The sequence below is a fragment of the Sorex araneus genome, chromosome 5 (assembly GCF_027595985.1).
Source record: "Sorex araneus isolate mSorAra2 chromosome 5, mSorAra2.pri, whole genome shotgun sequence".
In the NCBI taxonomy this organism is placed as follows: Eukaryota; Metazoa; Chordata; class Mammalia; order Eulipotyphla; family Soricidae; genus Sorex; species Sorex araneus.
Window position 1 is genome coordinate 40,337,027 of NC_073306.1, and position 25,341 is coordinate 40,362,367.

The 25,341-nt window shown below is 45.3% G+C and overlaps 1 protein-coding gene across 2 annotated transcripts in view; it reads right to left on the reverse strand.

Annotated features, from left to right (window-relative positions):
• Positions 1–19,092, reverse strand: part of AGO1 (argonaute RISC component 1) — a 43,444-nt gene extending 24,352 nt beyond the window's left edge. Inside the window, exons 1-8 of one of the 2 annotated variants that reach the window (XM_004614252.2) lie at positions 18,839–19,092; positions 12,534–12,717; positions 7,570–7,690; positions 6,844–7,025; positions 6,328–6,464; positions 5,967–6,101; positions 5,567–5,654; positions 4,366–4,513 (exon numbers count right to left, since the gene is read on the reverse strand). In XM_004614252.2, coding sequence (XP_004614309.1) covers positions 4,366–4,513; positions 5,567–5,654; positions 5,967–6,101; positions 6,328–6,464; positions 6,844–7,025; positions 7,570–7,690; positions 12,534–12,717; positions 18,839–18,863 — 1,020 coding nt within the window. In that variant the 5' untranslated portion in view covers positions 18,864–19,092. Of the gene's footprint in view, positions 1–4,365; positions 4,514–5,566; positions 5,655–5,966; positions 6,102–6,327; positions 6,465–6,843; positions 7,026–7,569; positions 7,691–12,533; positions 12,718–18,838 lie in introns of those variants that run through there. The other variant, XM_055137896.1, reaches the window with a different exon arrangement.
• Positions 19,093–25,341: the final 6,249 nt, after the last annotated feature.

Below are 25,341 nucleotides of genomic sequence, written 5' to 3' on the forward strand. Positions count from 1 at the left end.
TCTTCTGAACACTAGGTAACTTATAATACACAATCTAGATTCCAGAGGTAGTAGACAGCTCTCCAATAGCGGCCTCTTCATCCTGTAACCGAACAGGACTTGGTACAGATTTTCAACTCTTGAGCCTCAGTCTAAAGGTGATCACTGACCCCTGAATTATAGAAACCTGTCTATTAGGGATACTGCCCTGAAGGTGTGATTAAGCATCCTGCCTTGAACAAAATGGACATCAGAAAAGTTTTGATACATAAGACTTCCTGAGATAGTCCCTGCTGAATAAGAAGCATTCTGACAGAGTGGAGAGCTAGTATATTTGGAAGTTTTAAATTTGAAGCCCAGCGTTGCCATTTTTAGATATTGTTAACATTTGTGGGTCTATTATCCACTTGAGACTGCGCCTTTAATTTCATTTTGCTTTTTTGTTTGTTTACTTTTGTTTGTTTTGAGCCACACTATGTGGTGCTCAGGGGAGTCATATAGGGTTCCAGGAATCAAACCAGGGTCAGTCCTGTGCAAGGCAAGCACCTTACCGCTGTACTATCTCTCTGGCCCCAGATAGCTTCTTTAATTTCAATCACAGAAAAAGTCTAGCTATTTCCTGAGGTTGCTGTGAGAATTTAGACAAAATAAAAAGTGCACCTAGTTCCCACAGTGACAATAATTTTTTAAAATGCAACATAGTTTCGTTACTTTTTTTTTTAATCACAGTGAGATACAGTTACAAAGCTTTCATGTTTGAGTCTCAGCTATAGAATGATCAAACTCCCATCCCTCCACCAGTGCACATTTTCCACCACTAACATTCCCAATAACCCCCCACCCCATCTCAACCCTCACCCTGACTCTATGGCAGACAATTTCCCCCATACTCTCTCTCTACTTTGGGGAATTATGGTTTGCAATACAGATACTGAGAGGCTATCACATTTGGTCTTTATTTACTTTCAGCACACATCTCCCATCCCGAATGATCTCTCTAACCATCATTGACTTAATGATCCCTTTTCTATACCAGCTGCTTTTCCCCCCAGTTCATGAGCAATATTCCTGGCCCTTGTCTCTACTGAGTGACAACAATTTAAGTACTGGTTCTGTTCCCTAATTTCTAGAGTACATGCTGAACAATGGGTGGAAAAAACAAAAGTCTGTCCAAAAATTACACAAATCACAAATCAGTTGATTCACTTAATCAAAGCCTGGAATTTGAAATGTTGCTCCCTTAAGGTACCTTAAATTTGCAGCACTTGCTACAGATGTCAGCTACAGAATCAATATGAGGAAAAGTACAATGTAGAACATACAGAATGTTCTGGATGTGAAATCAAATGTTTATACATTGCTGGTAGAAATGTAAAATGATTTAGCTACTACTAAAGATATGAAGCATGGAGATTTTTCAAAACGTTACATAATTTCCACATGATCCAGTAATTCTATTTCTGGTTATATATTCAAAAGAACCAAAAGTGGCATCAAAATAAATTACAGAAGCTGGAGAGAGTAAGGTGGTTGCCTTGCACCCGGTTGACCTGGGTTCAATCCCTGGTATCCCATATGTTCAAGAGCACCGCCAGGACTGATTCCTAAGTGCAGAGTGAGAAGTAAACCCTGAACAATGGCAGGAATGGACAAAAATAAATAAATAAATATTTTTTTAAAAAAATAATAAAATTATTAGTATATCTGTATTTATTGAGTATTATTCACAACAGTTAAAAGATGGAAGCAGGGGCCAGAAAAATAGCACAGCATCCAGGATGCCTGCCTTGCATGCAGCTCACCCGGCTTCAATCTCTGGTACCACAGCTTGTACCTTGAGCTCCACCAGGTGTCATCTCTGAACTCAGAGCCTGGGGTAAGCCCCGAGCACTGCTGGGTGTGGTCCAAAAACAAAAATTAAAAACAAAAAACAAAAGGCAGAAGGAAGCTACTGTACATCAGTAAATTAAAGGGCAAATAAAATGTGGTATATATATAAAGAACTGTCACTCAGTCTTAATGGAAGAAAATTTAAAACAAAAAGGATGGAGGTGATTCTGATATGCTGCAACATACATGAATCTTGAAACACTATGCTAAGTGAAATATACCAATCAAAAATAGGTCATATAAAATAAAAGGTCCTATGTAGTCCATTTATATGATATGTCCAGAATATACAAAATCCATAGAGACAGAAGTAGTTCATTAATTACTAAGAGTGGTGAGGGGAAGAATGAATGGTGAGGAATTGCTAACGGGTTGAACTTCCTTTTAGGGGTGATGCAGGAGGTGTGGATTTGACCTCAGCATCACAAGATCCCCCAAGCAATTCATGAACACACAGCCAAGAACAGCCTCTGAGCACTGCTGGGTGTGGCCTCAAACCAAAATCATCTCCATCTACTAACCTCCTCCCAGCCAGCCCCTCCCCACCCCCCCCCACACTCTTCATGCTAACCATTATGGCCTTCTATCCTCCCAAAAGATTCAAGTTCTTGAATGCTGAGTGAAGAAGTAGTCAGAAGGAGAGGAATAGAGCGTCTCTGGGTGAGGCCCAAAACAAAAACTAATAACAAAGCATGAATTCCAATCCTTGAGCTAACTCCCTGAACCTGAGCTCTGGGATTTGCTATTAACTCCTTCCTTCAGATGATTACAGATTGGGTCTATCTCATAATTTAGGACTCAACTCAACTGTTTCCTAAAACAGGCTTACCTTGACCACAGTAACTAAAGTAACTGTCCACCCCCTCCACCCTTACTTCTATTCCCTTAGCCTGTTTTATTATTCTTGAAACACCACCATTGATAGTATCTTATTATCATATATACTCTGTCTCCCCCTTTTAGAATGGGAGTTCCATGATTGTTAAGGCATCATCTATCTTGTTAAACCCTATTTCTGGCACCTAAAAAAAAAAAAGAATGACCCAAAGCTGGAGAAATAATATAGTGGGTGGCACACTTGGCCTTGCATGCGGCCAACCCAAATTTGATTTCTGGCACCTTGTATGGCCCCCAAGCCCACCAGGGATCTTTGAGTGTAGAGCCAGGAGTAAACCCAAAACATGCTGGGTGTGGCCAAGAAATAAAAAAGAAGAGTATGACACAATAGCAAGAACTCAATAAACATTTGTTAAATAAACAGTAAAAATGAAGATAAAAATCATTATATAAATTATCCAGCTTACTATTGTATAAACAGAAAGAATGTTACCTAAGGAATTCTGTTTATACCTCAGAGAACATAATGCTTTCATTCCACTTTCTGGGCATCATCATAAGTTATTAATTTAGAGTTCTTAGGTTTGGTAACTTCCCTTCTTTCAGCCTAATGCCCTCTAGTTAGTTCTGAATTCCAGATGCTAACCAATGGCTTGGTTTTAATCCCAGGTATTCTGACTCCTGTTGCTAAAATATAAAATACCAGGAAGTGTAAGCTATGTAAGTAATTCTCCAACTTCAATGTTCCTGAGTTCCTCTGGATTCTACTAATGTGGGTAGAACTTGGGATTCTGCATTTCAAGCAACACTCTGTTAATGCCAATGCTTGTGTACAGTAGTACCAAGTGTATGACTAAATTCTGAGCAGCACTGATCTGGACAAGTAAGTAGACAGCAGGCGTTTCTATTTGGACATTTTGGCTAATATATAACAAACCATGTAGCCTAGTCCTCTGAGGTTGTATTTTACAGCTTAAATAGTCTAGTATTCTTTCTTCAATTATAGGATTTAAAAGATATGCTTTTAGGATAAAATATAACAAATCCTGGAGCAAAACATTTTTTAAAGAAAAATATCTGTTTCCTGTAAAACAAGGTATTCTCATAGCTGTAAGTCATTTAGTATCACTAGTTCCAGGCAGCAAACAAACAAAATTAAGAGAATATTGAGGGGCTGGAGCAATAGTATACAGGGCTCAGGATGCTTGCCCTGCCTGTGGCCGACCTGGGTTCAATCCCCAACATCCCATATGGTCCCCCAAGTACCACCAGCAGTAATTCCAGAGTGGCAGAACCAGGAGAAATCCCTGAGCATTGCTGGGTGTGACCCAAAAACAACAAAAAAGAGGACACTTCTGAGCACTTAATAAACTAATTACTAAACAACTAATACAGCTTTTGCATGGACAATACTGAAAGAACAAGAGAAAAATAGTGTATATGGAAAGAGCAAGAGAAAAATAGTGTAGATGGATAGTACTTAGTCAACATACTTAGCCTACACAAGGCCTACATTTCTGACCTTGTAACACTGAGGATGTCAATTTTCCAAAATTCACAATGAAGACAAGAGACTTCAAATGAAAGAAAGAGATCTGAGGGGATTAGTGTGAAGGGACAGTATCTGTTCTCTGGCCCAATCATTGCCGGCAGCCTCACCTCTAGGGGTAGGTAGGTATGCTTTTGTTCTTGGCCAACTTGCAGGCAGGGCAGGTGGGGATACTTGAGCTGAAGGTTATATTTCTGCTTGAAATACTGTGCCACTGTGCACTCCACGGTCTGTCCACTCTCCAGCTGCAAGGGAAACCTGTTTGGGGGAAGGGAAGGTAGTGTCACGGCCTAGCATGCAATTCTGCCTCACCAGACCCACAATCATGGGAAATCTCAAACATGACCTCATCCCTATCTGGCCTCTTTGAGCACTGCCCGCCACTCATGGGAAAGTGGGCAATACACTGACCCAAGGAAGAAATCAAAGATTAAACAGTTAAGTCAGGACCATACTTGACTCCTCTCATGTTAAGTCTAAAAGCTTGAAACACAAGAAAGACTCATGGTCCAGTGCAGTCTGAAGTCACCAAGGTGGACAGAGAGGCCAGGAGAGTCGAAGAGCACATGCCTAGCACATGCAAGGCCCTGAGTTCAATCCCCACAGTAGGCCCCCAATCCTCATCACAGCATAACCAGGTATGGTCTTGGTGGTTCTAAGAACCACCAGCCCATCCATCCATCACCAGAAGTAGCCTCAGTTGGAAAAAGAAGACAAATGTGGGGGGTTTGGGAGTGTGTAGCGATAGTATAGTGGGTAGGGCACTTGCCATGCAGTTGACCGGGGTTCGATCTCTGGCATCCCATAGGTCCCCCAGCCCTCCAGGAGTGATCCCTGAGCACAGACCCATGAATAAGCCCTATGCATCGGTGGGTGTGGCCCGAAAAATAAAAAAGAGAGAAGCTGGACAGAATTAGTGTCAGCTACCTCAAAGTCTAGGCCAGAAGCTCAGCTTTCCTTTTCGAGAGGAAAGGTAAGTTGAGAAAGACTTTAGCATTTACAAAACTGAAAGAGGAGTCAGGGCAACATGCCTGCTCTACAGTAAAGGCCCAGGGAGGGAAGGTGGAGATCAAGAAGACAAAATGGTACAGTTATCTATCAATAACTTTTGAAGTTATCTATCAATAACTGGAAGGCTGGAGGAGGAATGTCAAATTTCCTTTGTCATTTATCTTCAAACACAGGGTCAGTAAGTCTCACTTTCAGAGCAGGAATGGGGGTACGGAAAGTAAGGGGAGGTTGGTGGGTGGTGGCAGGGAATGTGTTGAAATATCAGCCCTTGAGAATGACTTAATATCCCTGTCAACTTACGTTTGATGGCTAGCAGGGCGGCGGGTAACATTACACACTCGGTATTTCCTCTTCATCTGCCCACAGTGGGTCACTTCCACCTTCAGACCTGGGAAACAGTGTGTCAGGGTTGAAAGGGATTTCTCATGTGCCCAGGCTTGGCCTCTCTCCTCAACACCGAACACAACCCAGTAGATTTTTCCTTTAAAGGATAAAGTTAACACCTGACGAGGGAGAGATCACAAAAGAACTGGAGCACTTGCTCTACATGTGGGAGGCTCAGGTTCCATCCCTAGCATCACAGGATTCCCTGAGCGCCACCAGGAGCAACTCCCAGGGCACTGCGCCAGAAATGGGAGCCAGTGCCCCGCCATCACCCAAATCAAAAGAACCACTTCCGTTCTCTCAACTGGATCCTCACCCTTGATCTCCTTGGTGAATCGCACACGCTGAGAGTCGGTGAGGGGCTTGGGCTGCTCATCTATGTTCCTGATGTCCAGCACCTCACACATGAACTCAATCACTGGCTGTGCCTTATAGAAGGCAGTGGCTGAGACTGTGGGGACAGGGTAAGGAAAACTCAGATGAGGTCCTGTCCTTCAGAAAAAAATGAAGGCACATCTCTTTCACACCCTCTTCCTTATAGGGTTTTGGGGTGGGGGAGGGGTCCCAGGGCTGTAGGGATTAGACTAGGACTGTGGTTGCAGAGCTGGGAGGGATGAGGCTGGGGGTGTGGTCACTGGATTTAGGGTGCCCCTGGCTCCACAGCTCTCCCCACTCACCATCAATGTTGAGCATCATCTTCCACATGGCAGGGCGCACAGACTGGTGAAAGCCGAACCAGACCTCGCGCCCACCCCCCAGCGGGTGGTAGTAGCCCTCAGGCGGTGAGAAGAAGGAGCGGCCCACAGGGGTGTACCTGGCAGGGACAGGCAGAGAACTGGTCCCTCGGGCACAGGCCCCCACCCTGTGAGGCATCCTGGGCACGGAGGAGCCCTGGCCTGGAAGGCAGGACACCGGGGCTTTAATTCCAGCTCTGATTCTTGACTAGCCGTGAGACTGACCTTGTGCAGGTCTCTACCCTTTCTCTGCCCTGCTGGGACAGACGGGGTGAGGTCCAAAGACATCTAAAAGGGTCAGGGTCAAGACTTTAAACCATCTAAATGTATATGCACATCTGCCTGACATATCTTAGGGTAATAAAGAAGTTTTTATTGATTAGGGACTGCTCATTCCCCTCCTCCCGCCATAGCAGTTCTGCCACCACTAGTAGCCCAGATACTAACTACATCCAGTACCTCATGGATGCCAGGTGCCTCATGGCCACATCCAGGGCTTGCACAGACTCCAAGGGAACAGGGATCTGGCCACTGACTAGGGCCTCATGCAGCATTCGCCAACTCACAATGGCTAGCCACTTGATGGACACCTTGAAGATTCGATCCTTCCCTTCCCCGGGGATAGTCACCTCAAAGTCAACCTTCAGAAAAGAGGTAGGGTGAAGAGTGGCCAGTATTACACACAGTCAGCATCTCTTACTCCAAGTACCCTCTGCCTGATGGATTTGCCAAGTATCCATTTCTTCAGTCATCAGGGACTCCAAATGAAGACTTGCATACACCCAGGCCCAAGAAATATTTCAAAGAGCTGGACCACATGCCTAGCATGTGCAAGGTCCCAGTTCAATCCCAAATACCACAGCCTCCCAAAGATTATCAGATATATTCTGAAGCCCCTACCACCAATGGAAAGGGCTCTCATCACCCTAAAAATTAATGAATAAATCTACCCATTCGTCTCCAGCCACCTTGGTTTGGGGCTTCTGCCCCACTCAATTTCACTCAGCAGGAAGTTCTTTGGGTCTACTTTAAATCTAACCTCTCTGTTCGGGACAGGAAAGGACTTGGAAGCTGAGTAAACCTTAACATCTACCCACCCCTTATTCTAAAGATGAAATGGATCTGCTTCTGTAACTCAAATTCCACATAGCTGTCTCCCAGGATATGCCTAAGTCCCAAACTTACCCGTTCATTTCCAATGGGCAGTGCAGTAACAGTGTAAATGTTCTTCTTTCCATCATACACAGGCTTGCGGTCACCAAAGATCTGAGGCTTGAAATGCTGGACCATGTATTCCACCACTTCCCTGTGGGGGATAGGAGTGGCCTGTGGAAGCTGAGAGACTACCACTTCAAGTTTATGGAGCTAAACCAAAGTCCAGAAAATGTTCTATCAACTACATACTCTCTTAGCACCTAATATAATCTCCTTTGTTTATCTGGCTTTTGGGTCACACCTAGTAGTGTTCAGGACTTACTCCAGGCTCTGCTCAGAAATCACTCCTGGTGGGGTTTGGGGGACCACATTGGGTGCTGGTGATTGAACCCAGGCTAGCCACATGGAAGGCACGCATACTACCCACTGTACTATCTATCTAGCCCCGTATATTCTCATCTATCTTATGGCAGTACTTCTCATTGGTTGAAACACCTTATTAATATGTAAATTCAGGGGCCGAAGAGATAGTATAGTGTGTAGGGTGCTGACCTTGCACACAGCCAAGCCAGATTTGATCCTCAGCACCCCATATGGTCTCCCAAGTCCACCAAGAATGACCTCTGAGTTCAGACATAGGAGTAAGCCCTAAGCACTGCTGGTGTGGCCCCAATGCCAAAAATAATAAAAATTTAAGTGAAATAAAATGCAGATTTAGAACCAATATGTCTAAAACTAAGCTTGAAAGTCTCTATCTCTAAAATACTCCCAGATGATGCTTCCAATGGTCTTCATATCATCACGGCGCTAAAGGACCTGCAAGAGTAGATGTGAATGCTTTCTGAGCAGAGACGAAGGCTGAAGGAAGAAGGGCTTAATCTCCAGATCGTCCCAGAATCAGGGACAGAATCCAGACTGCAACTATCTCCAAAATGATAAACAAAAAGACAGATGCAGAAGGGATCTAAACTGAAATAGGAATCAACTGTGGAAAAAAGAGCTTCATCTCTTACATCATTTTGAAGTCTTGATCTTTCCTGTTCTCTAAGATTACAGTGTCTCTCAATCCTCCCAAATCCCAACCAACCTCTTCGCCTTCTAAAACTAGCCTCTTAAATATTCATTGATAAAAAGTCTCAAAATGTACAATGGCTGCACCTGTAAACACATAGTTTCAATCCCAATAAGACTCAGTGCTGGGGCCAGAGTGATAGCACAGCGGGTAGGGCATTTGCCTTGCCCACGGCCGACCTGGGTCCAATCCCCGGCATCCCACACGGTCACCCAAGCACCGCTAGGAGTAATTCCTGAGTGCAAAGCCAGGAGTAACCCCTGAGCATCACTGGGTGTGACCAAAAAAAAAAAAAAAAAACCTCAGAAATCTTTTTCATATCTGAGGACCATTTCCATTCCTCTCAAGACTATATGAGGTGTGGTGCCTCAGAGAGACAGTACAGCCGGTAAGGCACTTGCCTTGCAGGCAGTCAACCCAGGTTCAATCCCTAAGACAGCATATGGTCCCCCCCAGCCCTGGCAGAAATGATCCCTTAGTGCAGAGCCAAGACTATGTGTGGAGCAGAGAGAATATAGAAGAGTATTGGTTTGTACACAGATGATCCAGTTTTGATCACCACCACCACATATGGACTATGAGACCCTCTCTGCTACTACCCTTTACTTACAGAATCATCCCTACTTCTTATAATAAAAGACCTTTAATTAGTAACTCCAAAAACAGTAGAACATAATAGACTAGGTTACCCTCAAGCTCCCAGAGAAACATATTTTAATCTAAACACAAACTTTCCTTTTTCTCCATCTCATGTTTGAATTGTCCTTTCATACAAAGCTTTTAAACAGGGGCTGGATAGCACAGCGGGTAGGGCGTTTGCCTTGCACGCAGCCGACCCGGGTTCAATTCCCAGCATCCCATATGGCCCCCTGAGCACCGCCAGGGGTAATTCCTGAGTGCAGAGCCAGGAGTAACCCCTGAGCATTGCCCGGTGTGACCCCAAAAAAAAAAAAAAGCAAAAAAAAAAAAGCTTTTAAACATAAAGTTATGTTTAACTTCATTCATGAGAGAGCTACAATGAAACACTAGGCCAAGATACATTATTTTAGTTATTGAAATACCAGACAGAGGGTCAGAAAGATAGTTCAATAGGTAAGGCTCCTGGCTTGCAAGCAGCTGGCCTAGATTCTATCCTCAGCACCCCATATGACCCCCCCAAACCGGGCAGGAGTGATCTAAGAATGCAGAGCCAGGAGAAGCCCTGAGCATAGCCAGGTGGGATTCATAACCAAAACAGAAGAAACAAAAAACAAAGATTAAAAAGCCAAAATACCGGACTAGAACAGATATGGAGGAAAGGCATTCTGATACCCTACTGATGAGAATATAAACTGGCATAACTTACTTTTTAAAAAAGAACAGCCATATCTCAAAGTATCTAATTTTATTTTATTTTAATTTTGAAGTCATACCCAGTGGAACTCAGGGCTTACTCCAGGTTCTGTGCTCAGGGAAAAATAAAGGGTGACGGGGAGCATAAGTAAATTGGCTGCATGCAAGGCAAGGGCCCTATTATCTCTCTAGCTCTTCTCATAGTTTTTTTTTTGAGGGGGGGTTGTGGTTTTTGTTTGGTTTTAGTTTTTGGGCCACATCCAGCAAGTACAGGGGTTACTCCTGGTTCTGCATTCAGGAATCACTAATAGTGCTTGGGCAACCATATAAGATGCTGAAGATTGAAATTGGGTTGGCTATGTGCAAGGCAAACACCTACCCACCATACAATCGCTCCAGCCCTGCTTTTTGGTGTTAGTGGGCCAGACCCGCCTGTGCTCAGGGTTTACTCCTGACCTATCCACATCAATCATTACTGGCAGAACTCAGGCATCACATATTTGCAGTGCTGAGGGCTGAACCCAAGTCGGCCATGTTCATGGCAAGCACCTTACCCACTGTACTAGCTCTCTGGCCCCCTCATAGAATTTTAAAGTACTGTGCCAGCAATTCCACTCCTAGATAAACTCATATCTAACTGCAAATTGCATCTACATTTAATAATATTCAACATAATTTTATTTTGTAACCAAAACATGTGTGTGTGTTTTTTGGGGGCCACACCTGGCAATGCTCAGGGCTTAATCCTAGCTCTGTGCTCAGAGATCACTTCTGGTGCTTCTCAGGGAACCATATATGGTGCCGCACATCAAACCCAGGTCAGATACATGTAAAACAAGTGCTTTACCTGCTGTACTATCGCTCAAGTCTCATAGCAAAATTTTGTACTCAACAGGTTTATTAAATAATACTTCTGTTCAATTAACTACCTCTGGAATATGCAAAAGAATGAGCAGATATGTATTTAATACCTGTAAATAATAGTATGTATAATTTTCTATACTCATTAACTAGTAGAAAAAGACAAGTTACAGAACAAGGTATACATAATTCTATTTTTTTTTTCAGAATTCTATTTCTTTTCTTTTTTTTTTTAGAATTCTATTTCTTATGCACTTAATAGAATGTGCATTAGACATAAACAATTGTATATGCATATAAAACTCTGGAGCAAACTTAAGAATGGTAACAATGAAAGCTTACAGGGAAAGGCATCAGAGTAACAGGAGATCTTTTTCATCACTAATCTTTTTTGATTTTTTTCAATTACATGATTTTACAATAATAACAAATTGGGCCAGAGTCATAGTACAGTGAGAAAGCCTTTTTTATTGCATTCAGCTGACCTAGGTTCGATTCCCGGCATCCTATTGGTCCCTAAGCACTGCCAGAGTAATTTTTGAGTGCAGAGCCAGGAGTAATCCCTAAGCATAGCCAGATGTGACTCAAAAAGCCAAATAATAATAACGATAATAACAATAATAACAACTTATTTTATTTTATTTTGCTTTTTGGGTCATACCCGGCGATGCTCAGGGGTTACTTCTGGCTCTGTATTCAGGAATGACTCCTGGCGGTGCTCAGGGGACCATATGGGATGCTGGGAATCAAACCGGGGTCAGCAGCGAGCAAGGCAAACGCCCTACCCGCTGTGCTATTGCTCCAGCCCCAATAATAACAATTTTTTAAAAAAGTACTTCTCTCAAAGATTAATCCCACTATCTGAAGTCCTTCTGCCTAAAACATCCCACTCACTCCTTCCTTCTGTGTTCTATACCATTTGTTTTGTTGCCACATCCAGCGATGCGTAGGACATACTCCTAGCTCTGTGCTCAGGGATCACTCCTGGCGGGCTTGAGGGGCCATAGAAGATGCCAAGAATCAAACCTGGGTCAGCTGCATGCAAGGCAAGTGCCCTAACCATGGTACTGTCTCTCTGGCCCCTATATATTTCATGCTTTAAAACTTTCCATTGGGGCTGGAGTGGTAGTACAGCGGGTAGGGCGTTTGCCTTGCACGTGGTTGACCTGGATTTGATCCCTGGCATCCCATATGGTACCCCCAGCACTGCCAGGAGTAATACCTGAGAAAAGAGCCAGGAGTAGCCCCTGAGCATTGCTGGGTGTGACCCAAAAAGGGAAAAAAAAAAGATATTAAAACTTTCCATCAACTCATTCAATAAATATGAAAATGAGGTAAGTACTGTACTTTACCCCCAACAGCCTATCCAATATATTCCTTCTATCCCCAGATTTCACCCTTACATGAAAAAAGAAGACCTATCTGTTCTCACTGTCCTTAGAAATTTGTTTCCTACTTACTACTTAATATCATTGTAGTTAGATTACTAGTCCAACTAGTCTACTCAAACTACTCTGGCAAAAGGTACCAATCATTAACTAGAAGACAAATGCGATGACATTTTTCCAACATGTACTCTTTCTGGAATCTTGTCTCTGACTTTAATTAACCCGGTGATACAAGCCTGTGTTAAGCCTCTCTTTGACTTCTCTGGATCTTCTTTCAAGGCTCTGAGACTCACTAGTGTACATTCCCGAACTTGGTGCTTAGCTAAGACATCATCACTTACCGATTGACTCTGCGAGGACACTTATCTGGCTTGATATCCACCTCGTAGTGGTAGACGTCAATCTTAGGAATGTCCACCTCAAAGTAATTGGCCAGGAGCTTGATTGGTTTCCCCACAGTGCCAATGCCAGGCCGGCGAGGTGCCTGGAACACCTGCTGCAGGGGGGGCAGGTAGGTGCCCGCAGCTGTAAGACAAAGAATCTCATGAGGATAGGGGCTGGAATGATAGCACAGCGGGTAGGGCGTTTGCCTTGCACAAGGCCGACCCAGGTTGGAATCCCAACATCCCATATGGTCCCTTGAGCACCGCCAGGGATAATTCCTGAGTACATGAGCCAGGAATGACTCCTGTGCATTGCCAGGTGTGACCCAAAAAGCAAATAAATAAATAAGTAAATAAAAGGATCTCATGAGGATAGAGCTGGCAATATTCTTACTGCTCTGCTCAGTGGAGGACAAAGCCTCCATAAATGGGAGCAGGAAAGCATTGGGGTAACCTCTTTTCTGCCTAAATAACCCAAAATAAGGGTTCCACCGACTCAGATATCAGACTCACTTATAAAAAAAATTTTCAGGGGCTGGAGAGATAGTACAGAAGGTAGGGCGTTTGCCTTGCACACAGCCAACCTGGGTTCGATTCCCAGCTCCCATATGTCCCCTGAGCACCGCCAGGAGTATTTCCTGAGTGCCAAGACAGGAGTAACCCCTGTGCATTGCCAGGTGTGACCCAAAAAGGATAAAAAAAAAAAAAAAGATAGCATAGCAAATAAGGCATTTGACTTGCACGCAGCTGATATAGGTTCAAATCCCCAGCAGCCCATATGGTCCCCTGAACAGTGCCAGGAGCGGTCCCTTAGCACAGAGCCAGGAGTAAACCCTGAGCAAGAGGGGCTCAAGCCCCCCACCTCTAAGGAAATCTCTCTCCAGTTAGGAAAAAATATCCTTTTTTTTTTTTTAAGCAAGAAAGTTTTTATTTAGAAAAATGTGAGGAGAGAGAGAAGGAGAAGAACATGTTTGAGGGAGAACAGAGAGTTCTCCAGAGTGGAAATAAGCAAAGAGACAAGTGAGCAAAAATAACATGTTCAAGGAAGAACATGGGCATAAAGAGCATGCCACCTTTTATCTACCTTAAATTTGCCAAGTAAATACATATCATGTTATCTATCTTAAATTCAACTATTTTAAATTATCTTAAGCTCATCAAATAACTACATAATCTACCATGGGCAGAGGAGCGAGCTCTGCCTCCCATAACAAAACTTTTCTGTGACGCTGAGATTAAGATACTTGCCTCCACCAAGCATCTAGCTAAGCAAAAAATGCCCTCAGTAAGATGCTTAATTCACTTCCCACCATTCTCAACAGAAAAATGTGGCATCCAAGCAGCATCTTGACAACGCAGGCAGGGAGAATATGAAAAGATGGAAAAGACCAAGAAGCCAAGATGGCCCTCAGTGTTTGCTCCACGTGTTTGAGGTTCTGGACTCAATTCTCTGACTTTGACACCTTCACCTCAAAAATATGGGAAGAACTGAGAAGACAGGGTGCTTGCCTTGTATGTGGACCCCCAGACTCGATCCTCAGTATCCTGAACAGTTCCCCAAGGACCCTCAGGAGTAATTCCTGAGTGTAAAGCCAGGAATGAGCCCTAAGAATTGTTGGGTGCCCACCCCCCAAAAAAAGGTGGGGGGGGGAGAAAAGGCTAACAAGACAGAGTTTGGGGGATAACAAGGCTAAAGTGGGAAGCTGATAAGAAGCCATAACTGTATATCACAGGAAAGGAAGGTTTGCATTGGTTGACAATGAAGAAGAAGCAAAGGTTGGACTTAGGTAGTGGGGTAAAAAAAGATTAGAGCTGGAAATTTAGGCAAGAAATACAATTTCAAATGAGGGGGAAAAAATAAGAAAAACTGCAAAAGAAGAAACTGCTAGAGGGGCTGGAGATAGTACAGTGGGTAGGGAGCTCGCCTTGCACACAGCGAAGTCGGGTTCCATCCCAGCATCTCATATGGTCCCGGAGCCCTGCCAGGAGTAATTCCTGAACACAGAGCCAAGAGTGAGTTCTAACCATCACTAGGATGTGACCCAAAAACACTCCCCCCTCCAAAAAAAAGACTAGAAAATGAAGACAAAATGAATTTGGAGATGCAGCAAAGGCTATGATAACGGATTTCGGAAGAAGTAACAACAATTAAAACAGCTGAAGAGAAGAAATTAAAACTGACTCTGGAAAGGAGACTACAAGAATTTCTCTACAGCTCCTTTGCCTTCAAGCCAGAAGAGGCCCTTCCTTCAGGGCCAGTTTCCACAACTTTCTCCTTTCTACCACCAGTCAGATTATTGTTCCTGTTTAGAACTATTTTCTAGCTTGAGGGGAAAGAGAGACAAAAGGGAAACTGCCTAAAAGAAGCCTTTGTCTATGAGGCTTTGTCCCTGCCAGGAGAGGACAAGTCCAGGTGGGAGGAGAAAGGGAAAAAACAGCCCAGAACTTCCCATCACCAAAGCTGTTTTCACTGTCTGCCAGGTTTGGGGGATGGAGCTTCTCTGGGGGCAGAGAGGGGTCAGGAAGAGGTCAAACCTTATTCAGGGGAGAGGCATGCCACCCGGAGCAAAAAACTGCCCAGTCTCCTAACCACCTCTCAAGCCCACCCCACTCCAAAGCATGAAAAGGTAGCCCAGACTTTTGCAAATGACCTTCAGGATTCTGCTACATGGGAAACTCCTAGAACCCGGCTGCCTACCCTACAAATAGAAGCACAGGAAAATGCACACAGCAATAAACACAGTCACCCGCATCTGGTGGGACACAGTCCGAGATTATATACTCAAATACACACTAAGACCTACACAGTTGCCATTTTCCCATTTTACCCAGCACCTTTGACTGTGATTTCTTCTGATTCTATCTGCATTAGGTCACTGCTAAACTCTCTAGATCCCAGTACTCAGAAAGTGTTCAAGGTATTGAATGAACAGATCCACACACGCACTTCGAAATGACACACAGCACAAACCTGCAAACTGTCCAGGAACAATTATAAGCCATGCTCAAGACAAATAAGCATTTAGTGGATGCAGTTGGTAAGAAATACACTTTCCCTCCCTACATTCTTACATTTTATTCACCTTAGTCTCCTAGTCTGAATAATCCTTAGTCTCCAAGTCTGAATAATTGTTTTTGAGCCTTGGGAGAAAGACATCCTCTACAACTGGGAGCTGGGTAGAAAAGACCAGACACGTGAAAGACTAGCTCCAGTGGCAAAATTAAAGCGACCCACCAGATTTAGCCTCAGGCATCCTCCACTCCAAGGAGGTTTAGAGAAACAGGAAAACCCTAACCTCCCCTTTACCAGCACACCAGGGAAGGCAGGAGAAAAGGAGCAAGTCTCTGCCATCACATCCCCCCTCCCAGCCTTACAGCTGTACAAAGTCCCCCTGACTCCACCCTGCCCCCAGCTTTTAGTCTGAGAAAGGGAGACACATCCCTTCAGACCCAGACAGGGACAGACGGCCACTTTGTGATGCAGATGAGGGCCCCAGCACAGAGGACAAAGCTTGGGCCTTGGGGGAAAGAGGCGGGGCCCTTCCCCCGCAGACAAAAGCAAAGAAGGAGGGGCCCTGAAAAGGACACTCCCCCTCCCCCATCTCCAACCAGCGCGGAGACGGAAAAGTAACAGAGCTGAAAGGCCGGGCTCAGAGACTCCTGCCCTGCGGTTCCAAGGCTAACATACCTTCCAAAGAGACGAGGGCCGATTCAAAGACAAATGCAAAGCTCGGTAAGCAAAGACGAGGAGGCCAAGCTCTCTAAAAAGAATTTGCCCACTTATGAGTATACATAAAAATTAGTCATATCCACGTGAGCAATAATTTCTGTCCATAGAATGTCAAATAAATTGATAAATAATGCACTCTGCGTGAAAGCTTGGGCATTCGTTAGTTCCAAGGGGGGGGAAAAAAATCCTGACTCTGGGGTCGGAGTGATAGTGCTTTGGGTATAGCTCCTGAATTGCATGCTTCATACCCGGGTGTGATCCCCGGCACCCCACATGGTCTCCCAAGTCTGCTAGGAGTGATCCCTGAGAGGAGAACCAGGAGTAAGCCATGAGCACTGCCAGGTGTGGTCCAAAAAACAAGAGCTATCCTCAGAGAGCTCCTAGCACATACTGTGCTGGGACAAACTTGAAAATATGGGGCACACCTGGGCAAAAATGCAGCGAGGTTGGCCATGACACCTTCGTTCTGTGTGTCGTGAAGTCCAACTTCCAAGAGAACAGTCTGGACATAGGGTGGAGGCAATGGAGTTCCTACATTCAAAGATTCCAGAACGCATTTCAGCTACCCTCTTTAATAAGGCCCACTAGGTAGGCTACAGCAGGCTCCAGACACCACGCTCCGGTCTCATCCCTGGAAATTTATTTCTTACAACAAAAAGTCCATTTTTCATTATTCCAGAGCCCATTTCTCAGAATAAAATCATTGGTGGGCTGGTAAAGGCGCCAGCTCCCAGCAATTCTTCTGGACCTCTATGACCTTCCCCTAAACTACAGGTCTAGAAAATTGAAAGTTCCTATGATATTGAGAAGAGCCTAAAGAATGTAATTTTTCTAAAGTTGATTGCTCCCTGTAATAAACCTAGGGACCTATACAGTCTCTATATGGTTATTTTCATTTAGGAGAAAGTTGTCACTAAGTAACTGAAGATCAGAATGGATGACTGAAATGAACTGTCAAATACCACATCCTTTTATGCATGCCATCCTAGAACTGGCACAAAAGATAATTTCTTCTACCGAACTAATAATGAAATTAATATCTCCAATGAAAATTTTATTCCCACCCCTAAATAAAATGGAAGTAATCAGTGAGAGCAGACCTAAAAGATATCCTGATTCAGACTGCTCCTCCCTCCGTGAAAGGATCAGATCTAAGATATAGAAGCTGAGATATAGGAGGTGTCATCCCACTGTCCATCTGGATGCAGGACTTCAGTCTTCTGGGGTAGTCCTGCCTGATTTCACCTGTTCTTATCGCCTTTTCTCCTGATTGCATGTGAATGAGAAATAAAGGCTATCTCTTGGTACTCGACAGCCAGCTTGATGCTTGTAAACGAACCCATCACCCAAATAACTTGACTATAACTAAACGTTTGCTTTACAACCGTGGGTCCACTGACATGGTCAAGACAGTTTCTGAGATAGAGGGAAAAGAAGATATCCAATACAGAACAGAAGCAGTCAAGTAAAAATGTGAAACCATAAAGAGATTAGGCTGCCATCATAAGAGACATTTATTAGCCCTGGATTAAAACATCCTATGGCTACTTAGCATCGGGCCAGAAACGCGCAAACCAGGTAGACAACTCCTTCCACGTAAACCTGGCTGTGGTCTTGGTTCTTCAGGAACCAACACTTTTTCTAAGGCCTGTCTTCTGGGAGCACCCACCCCCAGAACAATCTTTCTGTAAGTCTTCCCTAAACCCAGTAGCAAAAGGCACTTTGGCAGTTAGTTTCCTGCAACCCATTCTTAGCTAATAACGACTGAGGGATTTCAGAGTCCACAAGATGGGGATGGGGAACATTTCCATTTGCGCACTGGGAGCATAACCTTCGAGAATGCATCTCAACAGCGCGCATTTTTCCAAACCAACCCGGGAAGGGGGGGGTTGCTCAGGCAGCCACGCCCCCCCACACCCGGAGGCCCCTACCAGCTGCTACCTCCGCGCATGCTCCAGCACCTCCTCTCCAGATCCCGTACTCAGGGGGGAATCCCGGGGCTGGGTCCCCACCCACCGCCCCCTGGCCCTCGCCCGCGCGTCAGGCCCGGCTGGGGCGGAGCTCACAGCCCAGCTCTGGCGCCTTCTCCCAAAAGGTATTAGCCCAGCCCAGCCCGTCTGAGCCCCCGCCCCGGCATGCGGCAGCTTGGGGCCCATCTGTATCGACCCCCTCCTCTCCGGGACACCTGGAGCCCGCCTCCTGCCACCTGCCGGGCCTCTCCCTAGGCCTCCCGGGGTCTCCGAGAGTCCTTCCGGTCCTTCTCGCAAATTACTTTCCACCCCTAAGACTGCATGCACCCTCCTTTGACAAACGGCCCCATCTCAGGGATCCCTTTACCAGGTTTCCCCCGGAACTGCACGCAGCGCTCTTCAAACTGGGCCCTCCATCCCAAGAGAGTCCCTCTCCCTTACTCAGGAGTCCGTCCCTTACTCGGAAGCCCTGTTTTTCACGCAGGAGTCTCCGGATTTGTGGAGCACGCACAGTCCCGTCCTCCTCCCATCCCTCCATCGCCCCCATTCCCGAGGGCCCTTACCTGCTCCCGAGGGTCCCGCTTCCATCCCATATACCCGTGCGGAGGTCAGGCGGCCCGGAGTCAGTGGAATCCAAGCGTGAGGGGCCTAGGCACCCCGCACTCTAGCTGCTTGGGCTCGGGCCGGGCTCGGCTCCCCCCCCAAGCCCGGCCGCTCGCGCCGTCGCCCCCGCAGCCTCCGTTGCCGCCGCCGCCGCCGCCGCCGCTGAGCCTGCAGCAGCTCTCCCTGCGAGCGCCCGGCCAGACGCCAGTGCGCAGGCGCGACCGCCAGGCCCAGGGGGCGGACGGGAACGAGTCAAGCGGGGCGCTCCGACGGCAACAAAGGCCAATGGAGAGGGGCGGGGGCAGAGGGATCGGAGGCAGCGGCCCCTGGCGGTCACCCGTCGCCATGCAGCCAGCAGGAGGGCTCCCGGCAGAGCCGTGGCGGAACCGAGCAGGGGTGTGGGAGCGAGGTGGGGCGGGGCGGCCCGACACCCTACGTAGCAGCCGCCAGCCCGCGGGTCTTTTCCCTAGCGGGTTGCTCAAACCTTCACACAGCTTTCCACCTGGGTGCACAGAGACACGCGCACATTGCAGGAGGCTCTCTTAATCTCAGTCATTGCAAGTGCCTCATCACCCAGTGGCCCTGAGTCCCACCTCTGCCCCCAACAGTCCTCATCGTTTAAGCTTCGGCTGCAAAGCCACGGCCTCGTGAAGTCCTCCTCCATCCGTCGTCACTGAACTCACTGACGCCACCCTCTCTTCCAGGTGATTGCTGGGCACTGAGAACACACACAGATAAAGATCCTTCTACCCAAGTGCTTCTTCCGAGTTCTTTGGAAGCTGAAAATCACCTACCTCTACTTCCTCATCTCCAGTTCATGCCAAAACTCAATGTGATTCTGCTTTCACCGTGGCACTTATAAGTTTTCCTTTAACACTGGAGAGTTAGTACAACGGTATTGGGCATGTGCTCCATGCACCCAACCCTGGTCCTATTCCCAGCACCAGATGGCCCCTATCATCCCTGCCTTTAGTCCCTATCTTCAAACACCTCCAGGGTCCTTAACTCTGGTTGTCCACAGCATCACAATGTTACTCCCAGCACTGCATCCTGGGTCCTCTCATTGGGCCTTGGGCCTGGTTAGGCAAGAATCACCCAAAATCAACAAGAGTGGCCCCCAGGTTCCCACTGGGAGACCCTCACCCGAAGATACTTTTTGTTTTGAAATTCAATGAATAATTTCCTGTTTCTGTATTTCTCAAGTATCTGAGACAGTGCCTCTCCTTTATGTAGAAGTGCCTTTTACTATGCTCATGCGTTTCCTGAGGTCTCATATTCCTAAATTCCTTGAGCTTCAAGGGCCCCTTCTTGCTTTAACCCTTTAATTAAGTGTTCACCCTTATTTTAAACCCAGTTCTCATTTTACTCTTCCACTTTTCCTTTGAAGGTGTCTCTGTGGTTTAACTATCCTTCCATATCACCATTTCCGGTAATGTCTCAGACTCACAGTTCCAAAGCGTCTGCTGGACAGCTCCACCTGATGATTAAAATTTACAATTCCTGAAGTTGGATCAGAGAGCTAGCTCAATGGGATGAGCAGATGCTTTGCCTGCTTTAACCCTGATCTCCTGAACTGAGCACAAAGCCAAGCTTAGTCCTCAGCACCCTAGTGTGACCCAAGAACAAAAAGTCACTTTTTACCTTTCCCTAACAAATTGCTTTTCTTGTGCTTTTTGTCTCTAAGAATGGTACTTTCATCCCAGAAATGACTGTTTTTCTCTCTTCTTTCTTTCCTCTTCTCTCTCAGCTTTTCATCCAGTCCTGACATAAAAGTTTCCTCCTTAGCTGCTCCCACAGAATACCCCTGCATTTCTGAGGATGTGTTGGGGAGAGGAGAGGGTTGGATCACCTACCTGGCAATGCTCTGGGGACCATAAGGAATGCCAGGGATCAAACCTACATAAAAGGCAAGCACCATACTCGTACTATTGCTCTGTTCCCGCAAAGGTTTTTTTGGTGCTGGTAAAGAAACTTACCATCACTTGCCAAAAGTATCACAACCACTTCCTTGTAAGTTTCATAGTCAGTCTGCTACATTTGATTAAGTGGTAAGGGATCCAACTCAAATATCACTTTCCCATACAAATACTCATTTGTATTCATTCATATGGATTTTTTCCCCTTTTGCAGTGCCAGGGATTGAATTTAGGTCTCATTTAAGCAAAGCATGCGCTTTGCCACTAAGACACATTCCCAGTCCTCCATATGTATTTTTGATGCCGACTTTATTCTAGATGCTGTGTAAGGAGCTAGGAACATAAAACAAAGGTCATACCCAGTTCCTTCCCATAAAAGATTAATGCCTTGACACTAACAGTATGCCTCTAATTGAGGTTCAAACAGCTGGCTTCCAGAATCTTATGGAGGCCAGGTATGTAGCTAAGTAATAAAAGAGCATTTTTCTTGCAGGTATGAGGCCCTAAATTTAATCTCTGGGATGAGAGAAAGGGAGGGGAGGGAAGGGGAGGGGAGGACAATGAGATAGGCATGGAAAGGAGGGGAAGGGAAGAGGGAAGGGAGTGGAGAGAAGGGGGATGGGAGGGAAGGGAGGAGAGGGAAAGAGAAGGAGAAGGGCCAGGGAGAGAAAAAGAGATTATAGATTCACATGGACTTGTTAATACAGTGATTCCTGAGCCTCTTCTCCAATCTGTGATTCAGGAAGTCTTGGATAGGACCCAAGGCCATGCTTGTGGAATAAGTTGCCAGATAGCCTAATGCTGCCTGTCTGGTGCCACACCTTAAGAATTACTTATCTAAAGTATAAAGTTAAGAAAAAAGATTAAGAACAAAGAACAAAGATCCTAGGGTCAGAGTGTCTTTATTTGAATCCTAGTGCTGCTATTCCCTAGTTGTTTAAGACTGTTCAAATCATTCTGTCTTGGTTTCAGTTTTTGGTTTGGTTTGGGGCCACACCTGGTAGTGCTTAGGGCTTACTCCTGACTCATCTTAGGAATCTCTCGTGGCAGGCTGGGAGTACCATATGGGGTGCCAGAAATTAAACCCTGGGTCAGCCCTCCTGCAAAGCAAACACTCTACCTACAGCTACAGCCCCTGGACAATTTAAACTTTGTCCTGCCTCGATTTCCTCCTCTGTTAAAGAGGGGGCAGGGTAGGAGATGGATAGGATGTATTCCATTTGGAGGGTGTTAATACATATAAAGAGTTTAGAACAGTCCTTGAAAGACATAGGCATATTGTTCACTGTATCACTGTCATCCTGTTGATTGTCGATGTGCTCAAGCGGGCCCAGCAACGTCTCCATTCGTCCTAGCCCTGAGATTTTAGCAGCCTCTCTTTACTTGACTTTCTCAATGGTGCCGCATTAGAGGCTCTTTCAGGGTCAGGAGAATGAGACCTGTCATTGTTACTGTCTCTGGCATATGAATACACCACGGGGAGCTTGCCAGGCTCTACCGTGTGAGCAGGAAATTCTCAGTAGCTTGCCATGTTCTCCAAGAGAGAGAAGTAGGCTATAAGATGTTATGCGGCCACTTTGCAGCCACGCGCTTCTAGGAGCTTGGTTTTATAGTCTCTGGATGTTGGTTATTAAGGGGATTACACGGCGCTGGGGGCAGTTTCTGGGTGTGACTGCCTAGCTACTGGAAAATGGGGGATCTGGGTGGAAGAGGCTCAGTCCTAATCCGAGCAGGCTTGGAGATCTCAGTTCGGATCCCGCACACCTGGGTTCCTCTGCTGGTTCCTTCATGCGTGAGGCTCATACAAGTGTGTGGAGAGTGGCCTTGAGCATGGCATATTGTTAGCTGGTATCATATCACTGCCAGCCTCTTGCACTATATCCTAAGTTCTTTAAAATACAGAGATCATGTATATAACTTTCATGTATATAACTTGTGCCCCTTTAGTGTTTGGCATAAGCTACACATAAAATGATCAGTATATTTGGGTTATTTGTATCAAATAGATAGCATTAAATGTAAATAGAAATAGACCTTTGCGTAGATATTATCAAGTTGAAATCTCAGCATTCAAAAAACTAGTTTGATGGGGCTGGAGTGATAGCACAACGGGGAGGGCGTTTGCCTTGCACACGGCCGACCTGGGTTCGATTCCTAGCATCCTGTATGGTCCCCTGAGCACTGCCAGGGATAATTCCTGAGTGCAGAGCCAGGAGTGACCCCTGTGCATTGCCGGGTGTGACCCAAAAAGCAAAAAAGAAAAAAAAAACAAAAAAAAATCAAAAAACTAGTTTGAATCCCCTATTCTAAATAACAATTCTCACAATTCACTTTGTGGGAAAAAAGTGATCACTATTCTGATCCATCTCCAAAGTGGCAGAGGAGTAAAGCCTGGCCCTGGCCCTAGACTCTTGTTTCTGCAGAATGTCTCTAACATGACGACATGCTTTCCTCTTGGTGAGGAAAGTGGTAAATTATAAGAAAATTTAAAAGAGAAATCCAGATAGTATTTTATTTTTTTATGCTGAAAAACATCTTTCAGTGACTCTAGATGTTTCTGTTCAGAAAGCTATGAAGTTCTTTTTGTTTCCAGTTTAATCCTTGTATCTTAGTATCTATTCAGAGCTAAACCCTGTATCTCAGTCCTACCACCCCAGGTCTCTGCTAAAGGAACCACAATACAGTTCTTTTAACTTACTGAATTTTTTTCCTTTTCATTTATAAACCATCTTTTTGCCCAGTTTCTTGTTCCCAACACAACAAGCAAAGCCCATGGAGAAAATACTTTCATTTTCTTAACATTAAAAAAACAAGGGCTGGGGCTGGAGTGATAGCACAGCGGGTAGGGCGTTTGCTTTGCACGCGGCCAACCCGGGTTCGATTCTCAGCATCCCATGTGGTCCCCTGAGCACCGCCAGGAGTAATTCCTGAGTGCAGAGCCAGGAGTAACCCCTGTGCATCGCCAGGTGTGACCCAAAAAGCAAAAAAAAAAAGGGGGGGGGGGGCTGGAGTGATAGTATAGCGGGCATGGCACTTGCCTTGCACACAGCTGACCCAAGTTTGATCCCTGGCAACCCAGATGGTTCCCAGGCCTCCAGCCAGGAATGATCTCTGAGCACAGCCAGGTATGGCTCAAAACCCAAAAACAAACAAAAAATATAGCCTAATGAAACCAATATAGTCTAATAGACACAAAAAAATTGTGTACTCTACTATCAGGAAATAACAATCTTTTTTCCTTTTTGGGTCACACCTGGTGTTGCACAGGGGTTACTCCTGGCTCATGCACTCAGGAATTACTCCTGGGATTGCTTGGGGGACCAAATGGGATTCTGGGAATCAAACCCGGGTCTGCAGCGGGTTTGATGCCCTACCCGCTGTGCAATCACTCCAGACCCAGGAAATTAACAATTCTTATGTGTTGTAATTCTTTTTATTTACACTAAAATATATTTCTTTTATACTTCGGGATATAATTTTAAAACTCATAATCACTAATAACAGAATTTAATAAATCCTAGTTGCTACCTTTAAAGTATTTATTAAATTAGTATTTTAAAAATTACACAGGGGGGGGCTGGAGCGATAGCACAGCGGGTAGGGTGTTTGCCTTGCACGCAGCCGACCCGGATTCAAATCCCAGCATCCCATATGGTCCCCTGAGCACTGCCAGGAGTAATTCCTGAGTGCAGAGCCAGGAGTAACCCCTGTGCATCGCCAGGTGTGACCCAAAAAGCAAAAAAAAAAAAATTACACAGGGGTTAAGGTACTTGTCTTGCATGTTGTAGACCTCAATTTAATGTAGGTCACTGCTCAGGGGTTACTCCTGGCTCTGCACTCAGGAATTACTCCTGGTGTTGGTTGGAGGACCATGTGGGATGCCAGAGATCGAACGCAGGTCAGCCATGTGCAAGGCAAATACCCTACCCGCTGTACTATTACTCTGGCCCCAGATCCTCATCTCTTTTCAGATGCTATTACAAAAGAAGAAATTGCAAAAATAAACAAAAGAGTAGAATATAATATTTTAAGAGATTGAACTGATAATAATAGTGGGTATTATATAATAATAGGTATTAAATGTTTACTTAAGTGCCAGTCACTGTTCCAAGACTTCACATATGTTAATTTACATACAATCCTCACAAAAATCCTGGAGCATCTCAGAACAGATAAATGGGCCTGGGGTGAGATACAAGAGATAAATAGCTAGCACAGGCAAGTTCCATTATTAAAAATGGAGACACAAAGAAGAAAAAGAGTTGCCCAAGATCATACTACTTCCAACTAGCAGAGACAGAACCTGAATTAAGGATGAATTAAAGTCTGGACCTAGGCTGAATGGTACCAGGATCAACATTTGTGTTTTATGTTTTAATTTTTTGTTTTTGTTCTTTGGCCCACACTAGGTGATGTTCAACAGTCACTCCTGACGAAGTGCGAAGACCATATGAAATGCTGGGGATCGAGCCAGTCGGCTGTGTGTAAGGCAAACAACCTTCCTGCTGTACTATTGCTCTGGCCCCTCAAAGTTTTAAGTTTTTAGG